This window comes from Clarias gariepinus, chromosome 16 (genome assembly GCF_024256425.1).
Source record: "Clarias gariepinus isolate MV-2021 ecotype Netherlands chromosome 16, CGAR_prim_01v2, whole genome shotgun sequence".
Classification (NCBI taxonomy): Eukaryota; Metazoa; Chordata; class Actinopteri; order Siluriformes; family Clariidae; genus Clarias; species Clarias gariepinus.
In genome coordinates this window covers 22482363-22498907 of record NC_071115.1, presented here as the reverse complement: position 1 = coordinate 22498907, position 16545 = coordinate 22482363, and the positions used below count along the sequence as shown (strand labels likewise).

The 16545-nt window shown below is 38.1% G+C and overlaps 2 protein-coding genes across 3 annotated transcripts; one reads left to right on the top strand and one right to left on the bottom strand.

The window, feature by feature from the left end:
- Positions 1 to 1689: 1689 nt before the first annotated feature.
- On the top strand, positions 1690 to 8095 carry aldh3b1 (aldehyde dehydrogenase 3 family, member B1). 2 transcript variants are annotated; one of them, XM_053515037.1, is made up of 11 exons: positions 1690 to 1707; positions 2226 to 2278; positions 3936 to 4108; positions 4186 to 4296; positions 4497 to 4617; positions 5528 to 5613; positions 5786 to 5867; positions 5969 to 6361; positions 6658 to 6824; positions 7301 to 7400; positions 7729 to 8095. In XM_053515037.1, the coding sequence occupies exons 3-11, from the start codon at positions 3947 to 3949 to the stop codon at positions 7926 to 7928; spliced, it is 1422 nt and encodes a 473-aa protein (XP_053371012.1). In that variant the 5' UTR covers positions 1690 to 1707; positions 2226 to 2278; positions 3936 to 3946; the 3' UTR covers positions 7929 to 8095. The 2 variants fall into 2 exon arrangements, with proteins under 2 accessions (XP_053371012.1, XP_053371011.1); XM_053515036.1 differs by lacking the exon at positions 1690 to 1707 and having other exon boundaries at positions 2171 to 2278.
- Positions 8096 to 8289: 194 nt separating this feature from the next.
- Positions 8290 to 15285, bottom strand: clpp (caseinolytic mitochondrial matrix peptidase proteolytic subunit). The gene is made up of 7 exons (XM_053515038.1): positions 15208 to 15285; positions 14884 to 14985; positions 12123 to 12194; positions 11920 to 12016; positions 10250 to 10437; positions 10060 to 10165; positions 8290 to 8798 (listed from the first exon to the last, which is right to left on the bottom strand). Exons 1-7 carry the CDS (start codon positions 15217 to 15219, stop codon positions 8572 to 8574), a joined length of 804 nt encoding a protein of 267 aa, XP_053371013.1. The 5' UTR covers positions 15220 to 15285; the 3' UTR covers positions 8290 to 8571.
- Positions 15286 to 16545: the final 1260 nt, after the last annotated feature.

Below are 16545 nucleotides of genomic sequence, written 5' to 3'. Positions count from 1 at the left end.
ATTGGTCTGCATTAGGAATATTTAAAATTACTGGAACTCGGATAAGAACCTATTAACAAAAAAAAAAAGAAAAAGGAAAAAGAATGAAAAGAAGAAAGGAAAAATAATGGAGATCACTTAAATTCTTAGTAAAGGTGAAAAATGTTTTTTAAAAATGACAATAAAAATCATGGCTACAGTATGTTAAATATGCTGTCACATGGTGTTATGAGTCCAGACTGACCCTATACCAGAGCAATGTGCATGTCAGTGCATGAACCCACTGTACAAACCTCTGAAGGCAGAGTTGTCATCTTGCATAGTTTTATTTGATCAGATCTAGGCTCAGCAACATAATATGGTAATAAAATGAAGTCAGCTGATGACCTGAGTGCACTGAATGACCAGGTTATCACATCAGTAGTGTTTTTTCTTTCCTGATGTAACAGGAATATTGGGGATATTGTGTAATACGGGCTACCACACTGTGTGCTGTAATCAAAGCTAAATAGGAGGAATGAAACCTTGGAGTGTGGGACTTTTTGGCCAGGCTGTGTTCTTTCATTTCCAGACTGGCACTACAGAAAATCATCCTATTACGTAGATGTGTGTGAGTTCAAATGACTGCGAAATTAGCCATGGTCTAAGAGACCATACCTGCTCTCTCATACTGTATCAAACATGCAACCAATCATGGGAATCTTTGCACACCAAGGAGGGTGGAGGAAACATGCAATAGCCCTCATCCTATGTTGATTGACAAGGGACGGCCCTAAAGCAGATGGGAATAGTCAATGGCTAAATCAGGAGAAAAACAATTCAATCAAAAAAATGTTTAAAATACTTATCTCACCAGTAAGTACCTTTTACATTTACAAATTTTTCATACCTCATCTCCACATATACAGTGGGACAAAAATGTATTTAGTCAGCCACCAATTGTGCAAGTTTTTCCACTTAAAAAGATGAGAGAGGCCTGTAATTTTCCTCATAGGTATAGCTCAACTATGAGAGACAAAATAATAATAAAAAAAAATCCAGAAAATCACATTGTAAGATTTTTAAAGAATTTATTGGCAACTTGAGACACATCATTTGTGGGAAGTGTACAGACAATCATTTACGAACACCACTTGCACATTACAGGAAATCGGCTGGAAGTTATTGCCACATCTGCCAGACAGTCCTGATCTTGCTCACAGACTTTTCCTGATGTTTGGGTAATTAAATGAGTTCCTGGGAGGCCTGCTTTTCAAATGTAAACAGTGAACAGGCAGCAGGATCATGGCTACCGCATGCTAGGAAAACTTTCTTCTTTGGTGGTATCCAAGCACTGGTGAAACGCTGGGATAAGTGCATTAGTGTAACAGGATGTTATACAGAGAAATAAAGGGTGTTTTTGTGTTCTGTTATTGTGTACAATAAGTCTCGGTTTGACTTGAACACATTTTACAAGATACAGGTAAAAGCTTCAGTTTATTCCCTCATTGTCTGTACTGCGTTATCCTGTATACAGGGTCATGCGGGGCCTGAAGCATACTGCAGGGGACTTAGGGCACGGGGCGGGGTACACCCAGGACAGGGTGCCAATCCATTGCAGGGCACACACACACACACACACACACTACAGACAATCTGGGGGTGTCAGTTAGGCTAATCTGCATGTCTTTGGACTTCAGAAGGAAAGGAATCCATTAGGGACAGGGAGAACATACACACAGACATGAGGTGGGAATCGAACCCGGACTCTGGAGGCGCACCATCATGCCACCTAGCTTCTGATCACATTGTATATCAGAATATTATAATTATTCTTTTTGCTTAGACACACGCCTGATGTTACAGAAGGTGATAAGTTTAGTATGAAGTGTCATTAATGAAAACGTAATGTCAGCTTTCTCTCTGGAGATAATGGAGGGAAGGAATGTAAAGTACTACAAAATACAATAAACAAATTAATAAGCGGCTAAATTCCGACAATTTTTTTATTAGGCATCTAAAAGTTTTCGCAAGCTCGACGTGTGCAGTTTTAAATGCAAATATTTCGATTTCCGTTAATAAATATGCACTTGTTTTTTTATGCGCCTGATGTTTATGACCCGTTTTTTTTTTTTTTTTACCTTTTATGATAATTTTTGTGCTGTTACAAAAGCCTTTATTCAATGTTCAGATGACAAACTTGCTAAACTTGTTTTGTCTTTTTCTCTTTCGGCACTCAATGCCCTGAAACCCGGAAACACCTCCAGACTGGAACAGACGGAGCGCTGATTTCACGGAAGCTCCACAAACACAAGACCTGGTAAGATTTTACACTAAAAGTCGCGCGTCGTTTTTTCCCCCCATGACTTTTTTTTTTTTTTTTTTTTACACCTTATTTCTTATTGTATCTGCGCGTGTTTCCGGTTTGTGTGTAACACGGTTTTTCAGCTGAGCTGAGATGGACGCGGTGTGTGTGTGTGTGTGTGTGTGTGAGAGAGAGAGAGGTTTATACAGACAGTTATATACAGTATGAAAACACTTGGCTGTGAATGGTGTGATGGCGTCTACTGTCAAACTCCAGCCCTAAGTAATTGCTGTGTCTCCCTGCCTTCATCTCCATAAGCACACACACACACACACACACACACACACAGTTGTACCTGTTTTAGACAGCACTGTTCAGACATGTTTGCTCATATAAGCTTCACCTACAGTATGGTTATGCTTGACCAGATAATTTATTTATTTAAAAACTCGTGTTTTCTAAAAATTTAATTAAGGTTTTCACTTTTTGAAAAGCCGTCCCTGGACCTGAGTGTCTTCAGCATAGAACAAATCTTGGGTAAAGAGTACATCGCTAGGAAGTTAAGATAGGATAATAGCATTCTAGTTTAGTTCAAATCAAACCGATACCTTTGTTTGTGCAGAATAACTATATTTGTCTATACAGTTCCCTGCTACACTAATACACTTATTCCAGTGCCGGATCATGCATCTGAAACGCTGGCCTCCCAGGAATTCCTTAAATGGGCCAAACATGTTAAATTGGCTTGGAGTGAGGTCAGGACCGTATGGCGGATGAGGCAATAACTCCCAGCCGAGTGTGCAAATGGTGTTGATGAATTATTGTGTGTACAGATCATACAGACAGATGTGTCTCTTCTGCAAGTTGGTGACAAGTTGTCCATTGATTTTTAAGAATCAGGCTTTCCACTCCCTAAATGGTCATGGTCATGGTGTGGACTGCAGTGGGCTCTGAATCATCATTCATGGACATACGGCCTTCATGGTTAGGAGTTTCATGAAATTTATGTAAAATTTTATCACAAGTCCTGATTGACATAAACACCTTTCGTATGATGATGTGACTTCACAAAAGGTTGCAAATTTTTCCCATATAACGATACAATTTGGCACATAATCAAATTATTTCCCGACTTACTGTAAATACTTTTTGGGTATGAAGAAAAAACTTTGAATGAGTTACTTAACATAAACCTCAAAACAAAAATACTCAAGGGTCAACAAAATTTAACAGACGATCATGTTGAAGGATGTAACTCAGCTATTGCTTATTGGATGGAACTATATAAAGATATTAATTTGGCATTGACAGACAAGGATGTCTGTCAGTCTGTCATGGCTTTACTGCTAATGTAAAATTATTGCAGGCTAAAGGTTTGGGCCCCTCAGTCTCCAAAGTAGTTAACCTAAAACATCCTACACAATGGTGTGCTTGGGAAAGGAACCACATGGGTGTAATGGTCAGCTGACAGCAACTGTTAGCCTTATGTTATACTGCGAGCTAATATCAATCTAACTGCAGTTAACGTGTCCTAGTGTAGCACATGTGTCAATTGATAAAAGAGCTATACATATAAAATTGAATTTAATTGAATGTGGAGTTTACATTTTCTCCTGATTTGTAGATCTGTTCCTAATCAGATTTTGTCGTCTGCTGGTTTGCTCTTTTCAAGGTGTGCTTAAAATGGAAAGTCAGAAGCTGGTGATTGAGAGACTTCGGGCTGCGTTCCGGTCCAAGGTGACTGTTCCCCTTAATTTCCGTCTCACTCAACTGGAGGCTATGCTGTCTTTACTGCAGGATAATGAGGAACAGATTGTAGATGCACTGCATAAAGATCTTACAAAGGTACATGCAAACCCACCATGCCTGCACTTTCTAATGCCTACCTTGGTCCTCCATAACCACCTCTGATGTTTCTGCAGCCCAAGTTTGAGGCAGTGCTATCAGAAATTGACATGGTGGCCAATGAGATTCGTTATACCATCCGAAACTTGGAAGCCTGGATGCAGCCGAGCTATGTGGAAAAAAACTTGGTAAGTAATGTGCACTTTTAAGTGCTTCTCCTTTTGTCTTTTTTTTTTCAAATAAGAGCAAAACTACAGAAGTCAGCAAATTGTGAAATTGCTTCCCTAATTATTAACCTGGATAGATTCCAAGTACTATTGCACAGCATTATTACATAAGCGACACCTCTGTGTTTCTCTCTCTCATTTTTTTTTTACTTCTATTTTAGGCAACAAAACTAGATGACTGCTTTGTACGCAGAGAACCTTTAGGGGTTGTTCTGATAATCGGCGCATGGAACTACCCTCTCCAGCTCATTCTAGGACCATTGATTGGTGCTATTGCTGCAGGTACACATACACACATAGCAAAAGACAAAATTTGATCTCTTTTTCAAGAGGTTGTATAGAATATAATGGAACACTTTTGTTCAAAATGTTGTTAGTGGAAAATTACATTAGAACGCCTTAATTCTCTTTGGCATAGATTCCCAACACTGTGCTGGAAACATTTCTTAGACTATTGCGTCCATATTGACATTATAGGATCACACAGTTTCTACGGAATAAGCACGAGTACTTATTCCTATCTCTGCTTCTACTGTTACAGGAAATGTTTATCAAATTTTTTAATCTATCATGTCATTTACTTGCACTACCTCAAATCACTATCTCAGTATATTGTATTGTGTCATGTTGTTGTCGTGTTGTTCGTGTGCACTTCATGTTTTCTTTTTGTATAGTACTTTTTGTAAATTTATTTTGTCATTTAAGCTTGTCTTAGCTAGTCAGCTAATTAGGCGTCTTAATGAGCTAGTTAGTTCTCTTAATTTATGTTTTATGCACGTAGCTGTGTCCTGGAGGAACGTTGTTTCGTTTTACTGTGTACTGAACTGTATTTGGTTGAAATGACTTGACTTGACAAAGGAAGCCGTTGCGTACTAAAGAGAACATTGCTGCACACCTGAAATTTGCGAAAGAGCACATTGACAATCCATAGCAGTATTGGCAAAATGTTTTGTGCACTGATGCAATGACTTAAAGACACTGGGGGTTCACAAACATTTTAAATGTTAAATGAGTGTGTTCAATAAAGACATAAAAGATCATAATGTTTGTGTTATTATTTTAGGCACATTATATTGGTCAATACCCTTGACACGGATGAATTTGTTGTTTACAAAGTAATGTCGAAAACCATAAAATTTTAAAAGGTTCACATACTTTTTCTTGCCACTGTATATTGTATGTTAATGTGTAGGCAACTGTGCTGTTCTGAAGCCTTCGGAAATCAGTCCAGCCACTGAGCGACTCCTCTCAGAGCTAATTCCAAAGTATCTGTCTCAGGTAATGTCATTTTCTCTCTAATTAATAATCAAAATTCACTAAGCCACAAATACATACTGTATATTTGGAAAAGCAAAGTTGCCTTTCAATTTATGTTTCTTTTATGTTTAAAACCGCACTGACTCAACTTTTAAGTAACTTATGGTTTTGGACTTTTCATATGATTAAACAGGAGTGCTTCGCTGTTATCTGTGGAGGAGCAGAAGAAACCAGATTATTGTTGCAAAACAAATTTGATCATATTTTCTACACAGGTAATTGTGATTCACAGTTGTTGTATTTTGTAAATGTTAGACCAATTTCATTGTCGCAAACGTCTGTCTCATACCCCCTTAAACCACTGTCTTTTGATCAGGCTCTCAGGCTGTGGCACGGAGCATCCTGCAGGCAGCCGCAGTGCACCTCACCCCTGTCACTCTAGAGCTGGGTGGAAAATGTCCGTGCCTCATTTATGGCCACCTAGACATCAAGACTGCTGCCAAAAGGCTTGTATGGGCCAAGTTTTTCAATGTGGGGCAAAGTTGTGTGGCACCAGATTATGTCCTGTGCACGGCGGAGATGAAAGATAGTCTAATTCCTATGATTGTTGAAGCACTGGAGGGCTTCTATGGACCTCGGATTCAGGAGAGCCCGGACTACGGCCGGATTGTGACCGATAGACACTGGAAGAGACTCATGGAAATCCTGGGAAAGTCTAAAGGAAAGGTGGTTATAGGAGGAGAATCTGTGGAAGAGGACAAGTATATTGGTGAGAAAATACAAGATGAGCATTTTTCTAGGGTATATCTTTGTTTGCGAAGGAAATGAGGTAAACAACAATGAGACAATAAATCATGAAAAACTAATAATAAGGTGAAAGAGCAAAAAAAGGAACCTGAAACATTTCAGACCCTGCTAGATTCATAATCGCCCAGTACAAGGATAAATTAAACTTGTTTCGAGTTGCTCTACAGTTTTATGTATGAATGCAAAATTCTTTTATTGTCTCCATACTAGTTTTGTTTCTGTTCTATTGTGCTTATTCACCTTTCTCCCTGTTCTCAGCTCCTACAGTCGTTGTTGATGTAACAGAATCGGACGCATTAATGCAAGAGGAAATTTTCGGACCTATTCTCCCCATCATCACCATGGAGTCTCTAGAGCAAGGCATCCGCTTCATCAACGAAAGAGAGAAGCCACTGGCGCTCTATGTTTTTTCTGATCAGTCTCAGGTAGGAAGCCAGGAATAGCCAAGTGAACTATGAAGGAATACAGTAGATACCAACTGACAATTACTGCCCTATTCCCAAATTCTTTACTTAAACTAGCAATGTCACTGAGATAAAAAAAATAAAAATACTGCATCAATAAAGCCATGTCACATGGCCTTCCACAATGATCTGCACACTAAGTAAAACCTGGCTCAGGAGTAGTCTCTCTTTACTAAAAAGATTTGACACATTGCATAGTATTATAATAAACAGGACATTTATTTTTTGTTTGTCTTAACTAAAGATTAAAGAGAGAAGAAAGAGTAAATATGCCATATTATAGGTGCTATAATGCAAGTTATAACAGGAACTAATTTGGTTTGAAGAAGTTCTCCAACCTTAAATGCAAATTGATGTGGTTTAAGAGTAACAAAACAACTTTTGACTTAAATGATGTTACTGGAAAATGATCGATGTAATCCACGTTGTATTCCCAGGTTGTAAATACAGTATTGGAGCAAACCACCAGTGGAGGGTTTTGTTCAAATGATGGAATTGTTCACATGTCACTTCCTGGTTTGCCTTTTGGAGGAGTAGGTAAGTGTGCAACTGTGCCATAGACCACAATGCATCAGTTGTTCTGGATATATAATGATACATTTTATTTATAAGCGCCTTTCATAACATTCAAGGACACAATTTTTCTTTTTTTACTAATCGACCCAAGTCATTTTTATTGATGTTATGGTAAAACAGTTGTAAATGTGTATTAAAATATTTAGTTTATTCATTAAAATTATTAGCTAGACAAAATGAACTACATAAATTTCATCTTTGCTAAGGATGTTTAAAATAGGTAATGACAGACAGGACAAATTACATGCAACAATCTTTTGTTAAAGTTAATGCCAACTGCTTTGTTCAGGTGCGAGTGGGATGGGCAGTTATCATGGCCGCTGGGGCTTTGAGACGTTCAGCCACAAGCGGGGGTGTATGCTACGAGGTTGGGGACTCGAACGGATCGGCGCGTTACGTTATCCACCCTATCAAGAGAGCAACCTGGGCTGGCTGCGCTGGGCCACACAAGCTAAAAAGAAAAGCTGGGAAGGATGCAGTGTTATGTGAATTTTTGTCTCTTTTGCTAAACATATGGATTTTAATAGTAGCTTTCAGTAAAGGGGAATGAAGAACACAAACGTGCAAGGAATAAGTTATGCACAGTTTGTGTGCTGCACACCATGGAAGTAAAATTCTTTCTCTCTCTTCTCTTAATTGTAAAACACTATTTTCTATTTGAAAAGTGTCTTTTGACAGCCTGGCACATTGCATTACTTTTTTCCAAATGGGGAACCACAGTCACATGTGTCTCATTCAAGGACCCAATAAAAAAAAAAAAAATCAAATCATAGTTTACATCTGTTCCCTTGTGTGTTAATACTGTTAACTTTGAATTATTGTTTAAAATAAAAAACAAAAAACAAGATAGTTCAGGTGGTGTTTTTATTTGTGATTCTAATTAGTTAAAATCACAAACTTTGGGTACAGGAAGACAAAGTTCCATATTGTTACATATTTGTCCATAATGTTTTGACTTCATGTTGTCAGTCTTAACTGTCCTAGGATAAGAGTTGCTCAGTACAGTGTGATACACGTACAACACAGGCTCACATGTGGAAATCAGAGAGGAACAAAGGTACTCTCAAGTATCTCATCCCATTGTATAAAAGTGTAACTGTGCCTGAACCCGATCACTGACCGGTCCTCAATGTCACGGTTCAGGTTTGTGAGAAGAAGGTGGACTAGCTCCACACTGGTCCACCTCTGAGACCAAGGGTTGGGAGGGGGCTGAGGGGCAGGCGGATGCTGTCGGCTCCTTCTGGACCAGCTCTGGCTCATCCTGCCCAGCCTGGGGAGGGTGAACCAGGACCCTGTCGATAATCCCAAAGTCTTGTGCTTCCATAGGACTCATGTATCGGTCTCTCTCCATCACGCTCTCTAAGGGGGGAAAAAAAGGGGACAGATAAGTTAAATGTGTCAAAGTTCTCAAACATTCATTATTAGTACTAGTACATTATTGATGATAACCTGGTCATTCAGTACATTCAGGTCATCAACTGACATTTTTTTTTTTGCCACATAACGTTACTGAGCCTAGACCTGACCAACTGAAACAACCCCAGGTCATAACAGTGGGCACTAGGCATGATGGGTGCATCGATTTATGCTCTTCCCCGGTTACCTTGATGCACCAATCCCTCTGTAATAAAGTCAATCTGGCCTCACCAGCCCACATGAGTTTTTTCATTGCTCCAATCTTTATGCTTCATAAAGCCTTTTTTTCCCTAATTAGCGTCACCAACAAGTGGTTTCATATGACCACACAGCGGTTTAGTCCCAAATAAGTTTTTGTGGCATTATGCAGGGAAAAAGGGAAAAATCTCTTAATTTCATTATTAAAAAACATACTGTAGATTTTTTGCTACAATGCAACTTCAAGCCTTTGTGATCTGGATTCATTTTTTCACAAAGTGTGTTTTAAAGTGTTGGACAGTTTTTAAGCCAAATTCTAATAAATTCTTAGTTCTTTGCTTGATGCAGGAAAATATTTTGACTCTTTTTGTGATTTGTTTTTTTATCCATGTAGTGTATAGAAAATGGGGAATAATGGCAAAAAGAAGCCATTATTAAAAAAAAAAAAAAAAAAAAACAATATGAGGACCAAAAGTTCTTTGCTTAAATGTGACATTCTAGCCAAAATTAGCTGGAATGCATACCAGTGTTGAGGGGAAGGTGGATATGGACTGTGGGCTCTGGTTCATTTTACAACAAGACAACAGCACATGTTGAATTTCACAACACTTGTCAAAGCTACGCTGAGCAAGAGAAGCCCAGACGGACATTAATATGATTATAAATAAGAAGAATAAGACTGATCAGTCTCCGTTTAACACTGAGTGATTTTGCCAAAATAAAATGCATGGCTGACATACTCCAGAAGCCTTGTAACTGTAGCCAAAGATGGCTGTACCAGTGGGCTAAACATATGTACTGCCAGTCAAAAAATTGGACACACCTTTTAATTCCATGGTCTGTCCTGATTTTCATAAGGGCTCTAATCTGAAGTGCTGTAAATTGATAATTTCTGAAGCTCTAAGTGAACAACTCCTTTTTATTCTTTTGGGATTTCGCTTTTCTTACAGGATACAGTCTGGTCAAAAGCATGCTATGCCCTAATTCTGCTTTACAAAAACAGTACCTATAGTTTCCAGAGGCTGTCCAGTATGTTTGCAGTAGATGTTGTTAAGCTGTCTCTTAAGTTTGAGAATCTCCTCGGCCTGGATAGCAATGTCTGTTGCTTGACCCTGAAATGATCAATCAAAGATTTTTAAAGATGCTCCCAAAAGCGAACAATAAAAACACAGTACAAATCCTGTTGGTTTTCTTACCCTGGCCCCTCCAGAAGGCTGGTGTACCATGATGCGAGCGTTGGGCAGCGAGTGCCTCATACCCGCAGTGCCCGCTGCCAGCAGTAAGCTGCCCATGCTAGCAGCCTGGCCTACACACCACGTAGAAATCGGGTTAAGGATGTATTGCATAGTGTCATAGATTGCCAGCCCTGCTGTGACCACGCCACCTATGTGTAAATGAGAGAAAAAAGATCACATCCTGTTTCTAATTTGCCCTACTATACATTGTAAACAGGAAGAAAGATATTGCAAGATATTGAATTATAGACTTTTGATGTAGTTTGGATTAATTTCAAAATCTAATCAGTTTGTTTGCTGGTTATAATGATAATTCATTATGAATCCAAAACACATTTCACAGCTTATTCTTGGGATATTGTGCAGAAACACAAAGCCATCATGTCTCCACCACCAGTTATTGCAGGCAAAAACAGCAATGCTTAAAGAACATAAAAGGTTGTAAAGAACTGCTGACATATTACTAAAAAGCCAAATTTAAAGTGTCAAATTATTGGCCTACATCAAGGAAATAAGATGTTAAAATGAACCAACATTGTGGAAGAAATGTGTCTTGATATACAAAAATATCAAGTATAACTTCAGGATCAGAGACCACTTAAAGTTGTATTGTATTTTTAAAAAATCGTTTTATAGTTTACGTTAAATAGTGAAAGTAAGAGCAGAAAAGTTGCATAGTTGGGACTAGTCCAGATTGAGTCTATTCCAGAATGATGGGTGCATTGCTTTAACCTCTTCTCTTCTTACTCTGATGCACCTATTATACATATTGGCTGCTGTACAAGCCTCTGGAGTCAGAGTGATGATGTGGGGTTGCTTTAGTTGGTCAGGTCTAGGCTCAGCAACGTTATGTGACAATAAAATGAAGTCAGCTGATGACCTGAATGTATTGAATGACTAGTTGTGCAACATTTTTTTTGGGGCCAGGCAGCATATTTATAATTTATAATAATGAATAAAGAGCCATTTTAAATATGTGACTACAAAGAGTCTAATTAAAAGGGTTTTAATTACTAGCTCGCTAATTGTGCTTTCTTAATGCAGTCAGTTTTGTTCTTGTTTTGACAAGTTGTTCTTTATGCACTACAGTAAATTTAGTTCATACATGATCTAAATACTAGCTACCAAATTATCTATGACGTACAGCATATATACTCTTGTTGGTCAAATGTTAGGACTGGTTTAACCTCAGGAGGAAAAACTAGCAAGACTGGTATGGATAATCCTTATGATCACGTGGTTATTTTTAATCAGAAAAAAATAATCTTTGTTAAATCGAAAGCCCATGTATATCACATATGTTAAGAGTAGTTAAAAGAGCTTTTAGAATAAATGTGTTAGTGTCTTTAGATGAAATCTTGGAAAAAAAATTGACTTGTGCTGGACAATTACATGCAAAAGAGAAATATATTTAAGTTCTCTTTATATTGTTAAAGATTTCAGTGTGTAAGGTTTTCCTAGGCCACCGTGCATTTAAGGTTCATCAAGAGAACTTTAAAACTTTTAAAACAATTAGTTTTTTCTCTATTCATATTTTAATATTCAGCCATTATGTTTTCCACAAAGTATGTCTGTTTTAGATGTTATTGGTATAAACTATTTTACGGGTAGTCCACAAACATGTCTCTCACCAGGACTGTTGATGTACATGTGAATAGGCTTGTTGTTGCTCTCAGACTGAAGGAAAAGCAGTTGTGCAATCACCAGACTTGCCACCGAGTCATCAATCTAATGAACAACGACAAAAAAAAAAAAATAATAATTGGCCAGTAGGATTAGGAATTTCTTTCTATTTTTTCTAAGAATCCTTGCAATCATTCTCAGAGATACTTACTGGACCCATTACACAGATAATTCTTTCCCTCAAAAGACGTGAGTAAATGTCATAGGCACGTTCCCCTCGGCCCTAATGGAAAAAAAGGAACATGATAAAAAGAGACGTTGCAGTAAATTATGAAAAAGTCCATTGACTCAAACGGTTTTAAAGCTTCACCTTTTCTGCAGATACTGTCTAGTACTTGTAACAAGAATGGCCTAATTTGTAAGGAAAAGTCCTAAAGCACGGCTTTTTAAGGAAAATATAAAACCACTTCTATCTCAAGACAATACTCCCGTTTTGCCAGAGTATAGCTGCTTCATCTTTTAAGTTTATAAATATGTGGTGCAATACCTAGGGTTACTACTGGACTAAAGTGTAGAGCAAAAGATTGGCAAAAATACAATCTTGCTTTGTACACAGAACATCCATAACATTATGACCACCTGGCTAATATTAAGTAGGGCACCAAAATGGCCCTGACCTATTGAGGCATGGACTCCACTAGACCTCTGAAGGTATACTATGGTATGTGGCACCAAGCTGTCAGTAGCAGTTCCTTTAAGTTCAGACTTGTTTTTCCAGCACATTCCATAGATGGTTGTTTGGATTGAAATTTTAGAGGCCAAGTCAACACGTCATAACTGCTCTAGAGAACGAATGGGAACAAATTCCACAGAAACATTCCAAAATCTTGTGAAAAGCCTTCCAAGAAGAGTGGAAACTGTTAGAGCCGGAAAAATGGGACCAACTCCATATTGAAGTACAGTTAAACCTTGGATTGTGAGCATAATTCATTCCGAAAGCATGCTTGTAATCCAAAGCGCTCATATATTAAAGCAAATTTTCTTTTGATGATGGAAATAATGGAAACCCAGATGATTCGTTTCATGACTCAAAATATTCATATAACAATAATAAATAAAAAATTTAAAGTAAAAAAATTAAAAAAATTAACCTGCACTTCACCTTTAAAAAGAATCAGGGCTGGTGCGAGACGAGAGAGGGGAGGATGAGGAGGACGAGTTTCACACTCTCTCTGACAGAGAGTCTCTGTCGGATCACTGGACAGAACCTCTGTAACAACACTTGCTTTTGCCTTCTTGTGAGGATTTCGTGGAAATATGACATTGCATTGCCGTTAAACAAATTCATCTCTCGCACCACTACAGCCTTTTTAACTTTTTTTTTCTTCACTTAATTCTTCCCTGTCACTGTACTTGAACACAAAATAAAATAAAAAAAGCTTTATATGAGCGCACGCACTAGCAATGCGTGGGTCGGGTATTTTTCCAACCCGCGGGTCCCGCTTTTATGAAATTATTTGGCCCGCCCCAGCCCGCCCCGCACCACTGTATCTATTTTTACAACCCGCCCTGCACCCGCGACCATTAAATAGACATACTAGGCATTGTAATTCAAATGAAAACAGCCTTTATTTCAGCCTGAAAGTGCTTGGAAACATCGCCCTGTAAACTGGCAACAACATATGATTATGAACATGAACGATAAATCAGATCATATTAATAACAAGATAATAATACACATTTTAACAATTACACATTTACAAAGCAGCCTTTGTAATCTAGGCTAAACATTTTTTTATTTTAGATTTGTATAGGGCAGGCCTACATTACAGTTTACAGCCTACGCTAAATAACCACTGACATTTTTTTTATTCATCACACGGAAATGATCATTTAGCGTTTTTACGTTCGTTGTGCAAAAAAAGAATGCTTAAACATTAGATTTAGCAGCCTGACCTTTTTTTCTTTTAATGATGTAAATTCCTGACCTCAATTTCTCCTGCACCTCGTCTTCCATCTTCACTTTTATTTCTTTGTTTTTGTTGTGACTGGCAGCGGTAGCTGCTTGGCGCTTTCGTGACTTGTCACGTGACGTAACCTTATCAAAGAACTTAATAAAATATGAAAATAGATATTCCCAAATATTTAATATATGCTATAGGGAATTGCACGCAACATACATAGATTTTTTATTCAATTTTGTTTTTAATGCCCCGCGTCAACCCGTCCTGCAAATAAAGTGTCAATTTCTTTACGGGGTCTGCAGGTTTCCAGACGTCCAGCGCACCACTAGCGCGCACACACATTGTCACAATGTTATAGTAAACAGTATACATGCACACAGATGTTGACGAATGACGCACGCACACTGAGACTGAGCATGGGGGACGATGTCACACAATCCCACAGCATGAGAGAGAAAGAAGAACCATTGGCTCAGTTATGATCATGTGATGCTCAGCAGACAAAGAGTATACGTACTACTTGTATTTCAAGACCTTAGTTTAAATTTATTTTAAAAATTCTGCTCGTCTTGCAAAACACACAAAGACCAAATTACTCACAATCCAAGGTTTCACTGTAGACATACGGTTTTTGGATACAATTTCATTGCAGGTTTGGTCAAATACTTTTGTCCCAAATGAGGATGGATTCCCTGTTGAATCTGGTTCCTCTCAAGATTTCTTCCTGTTGGCATCTCAGGGAGTTTTTCCCCGCCACCGTCGCCTTTGGCTTGTTCATCAGGGACAATCTGATCATTTCAATTCTTTTGATTGTGTAAAGCTACTTTGCAGTAATGACCATTGTTAAAAGCACTATATACATAAAACCAAAACATAAATAAAAAACAGGCTACCTTTAATTCACTGCTCTACTGCAAAGTCACTTCGGGTTAATGACAAACAAATCAAACTTTTAAGCCACTTAATTCTCAGCCCACGTGATTAGTGATGAGACTGAGAGAAACTTACTGTCTGTTCTATAACGATGGGAATGAGAGGACTTCTCCATGGAGCACTCGGGTGAAATGACCGCTGGCTCTTTAGTGCAGATACACTACACTGTAACACCCTCTGAAATAAAAACAGGCACCAGACAAGAGACAAGTAAGGACATGGACGTGAATAAGATGCATGTAGAAATTAATCTTTAATCCTTAATTATTTCTAACCGCCGTTAAAACGCATGACTCGTTAACGTTAGACAATTTAAAAACACAATTTATGTGTATATACGATTATCTGAAATGTAACATACATACTCACATGTTTACCAAAATGTTATACTTTACTTACTCGTAATAACATGATGGCTATAACGGATGTGAAACCTCTCCGTTTGACCTGAACACCTGCCCCGGATGTAATGCTTTTGACCTGTCACGTGATAACGCAAAATGAAATTCTGACCGCCAGATGGCGCTATGGGGTTATATTGATTCTGCGTTCCTGTTAATGACGTATACGCAAAATGGCTGCTCCGTGCGTGTGAACTTTCTCACGAATTAAGCAACACCTTGAATAGTGAAGGCATTATAGCGGGGTGTGGCAATGCGTCCTTGAAGGAATGAATAAATAAATTAATTAATTAACAGAATTCTAATGTACTGTTATATGCTGTTATTTACTTCTAATATTTACTTGTGTAAAGGTTAATATTAAATATAGAAGAATGTTTTATAATGGGCTTAATCAATTCCTGTAACATCTGGTCTGCTATTAATACTGTCTGTTATTTACATGACAGAATTGTTATATAATTTTAATACAAAATCTGTTATTATTCATCAGGAAAAAAAAATTCACGTTTGTTCAAGTAAGACTTAGGCGGCATGATCCAGTTCCTCCCTTTGGGTCTGTGTGCATGAATGTTGCTTGGTTGGTTTATTCCGGGTACTCTGGTTTCCTCCCACAATTGAAAGCTATGCAGATAAGGCTAATTGGCGTTCCCGAATTGCCCGTAATGTGTGAACGCGTGTGTAAATTTTGACCGGAAGTCCTACCTAACATAAAATTAGTATAATGGTAATCACCATTGGCCTCCCCTGTCCCTAGTTGGACTACAAAGGTTCCTAGATAAATGGATGGAATTAAGACTTAGTTGGCACAGTGGCGTAGTGGTTAGCACTATTACATTGCACCTCCAGGGTCGAGTGTTTGATTCTTCCCTTTCTCTGTATTCTGTTTTTCTTCCTACAATCCAAAGACATGCAGATTAGTCTAACTGGCATTCCCAGATTGCCCATAGTGTGTGAATGAGTGTATGTAAGTGTGTGTAAGTGTGCACTCTGCGATGGTACCAGTCTTGGGCACAATGTCTCCTGGTATAGTGAATGATTAGTTAATGAATGATTAAAACATTTATTTGATGTTTAAAAATATTGATATTGATTTGAACATATTTGAAAAGAATCCCCAGTGTTAGCGCTTTGTAAATTCAGTTATTTTAGCTACTGAACTAACTGACTAAGTTCTTTATCTCGGTCAGAGACAAAACTGTTTTTTTTTTTGTTTTTTTTTTACATTTTTGGCCATGGGAAAACCTCTAAGACAAATTAAGTTTGGGGTTTCTCACTAACAAAAATAATTTATTCTGTCTCATTATCATCAAGAGAGAGAGAGAAAGAGAGTGCT

What these genes read in the sequence shown, in the direction of transcription:
- aldh3b1 (XM_053515037.1), top strand. Translation starts at nt 3,947, where the DNA reads ATGGAAAGTCAGAAGCTGGTGATTGAGAGACTTCGGGCTGCGTTCCGG. An exon ending in TTTTTTCTGATCAGTCTCAG is followed by an intron (nt 6,825 to 7,300) that starts GTAGGAAGCCAG and finishes TTGTATTCCCAG; the next exon opens with GTTGTAAATACAGTATTGGA. An exon ending in TTTGCCTTTTGGAGGAGTAG is followed by an intron (nt 7,401 to 7,728) that starts GTAAGTGTGCAA and finishes TGCTTTGTTCAG; the next exon opens with GTGCGAGTGGGATGGGCAGT.
- clpp (XM_053515038.1), bottom strand. An exon ending in CATGTACATCAACAGTCCTG is followed by an intron (nt 10,438 to 11,919) that starts GTGAGAGACATG and finishes ATTTACACATAG; the next exon opens with GTGGCGTGGTCACAGCAGGG. An exon ending in AGCCTTCTGGAGGGGCCAGG is followed by an intron (nt 10,166 to 10,249) that starts GTAAGAAAACCA and finishes TGATCATTTCAG; the next exon opens with GGTCAAGCAACAGACATTGC.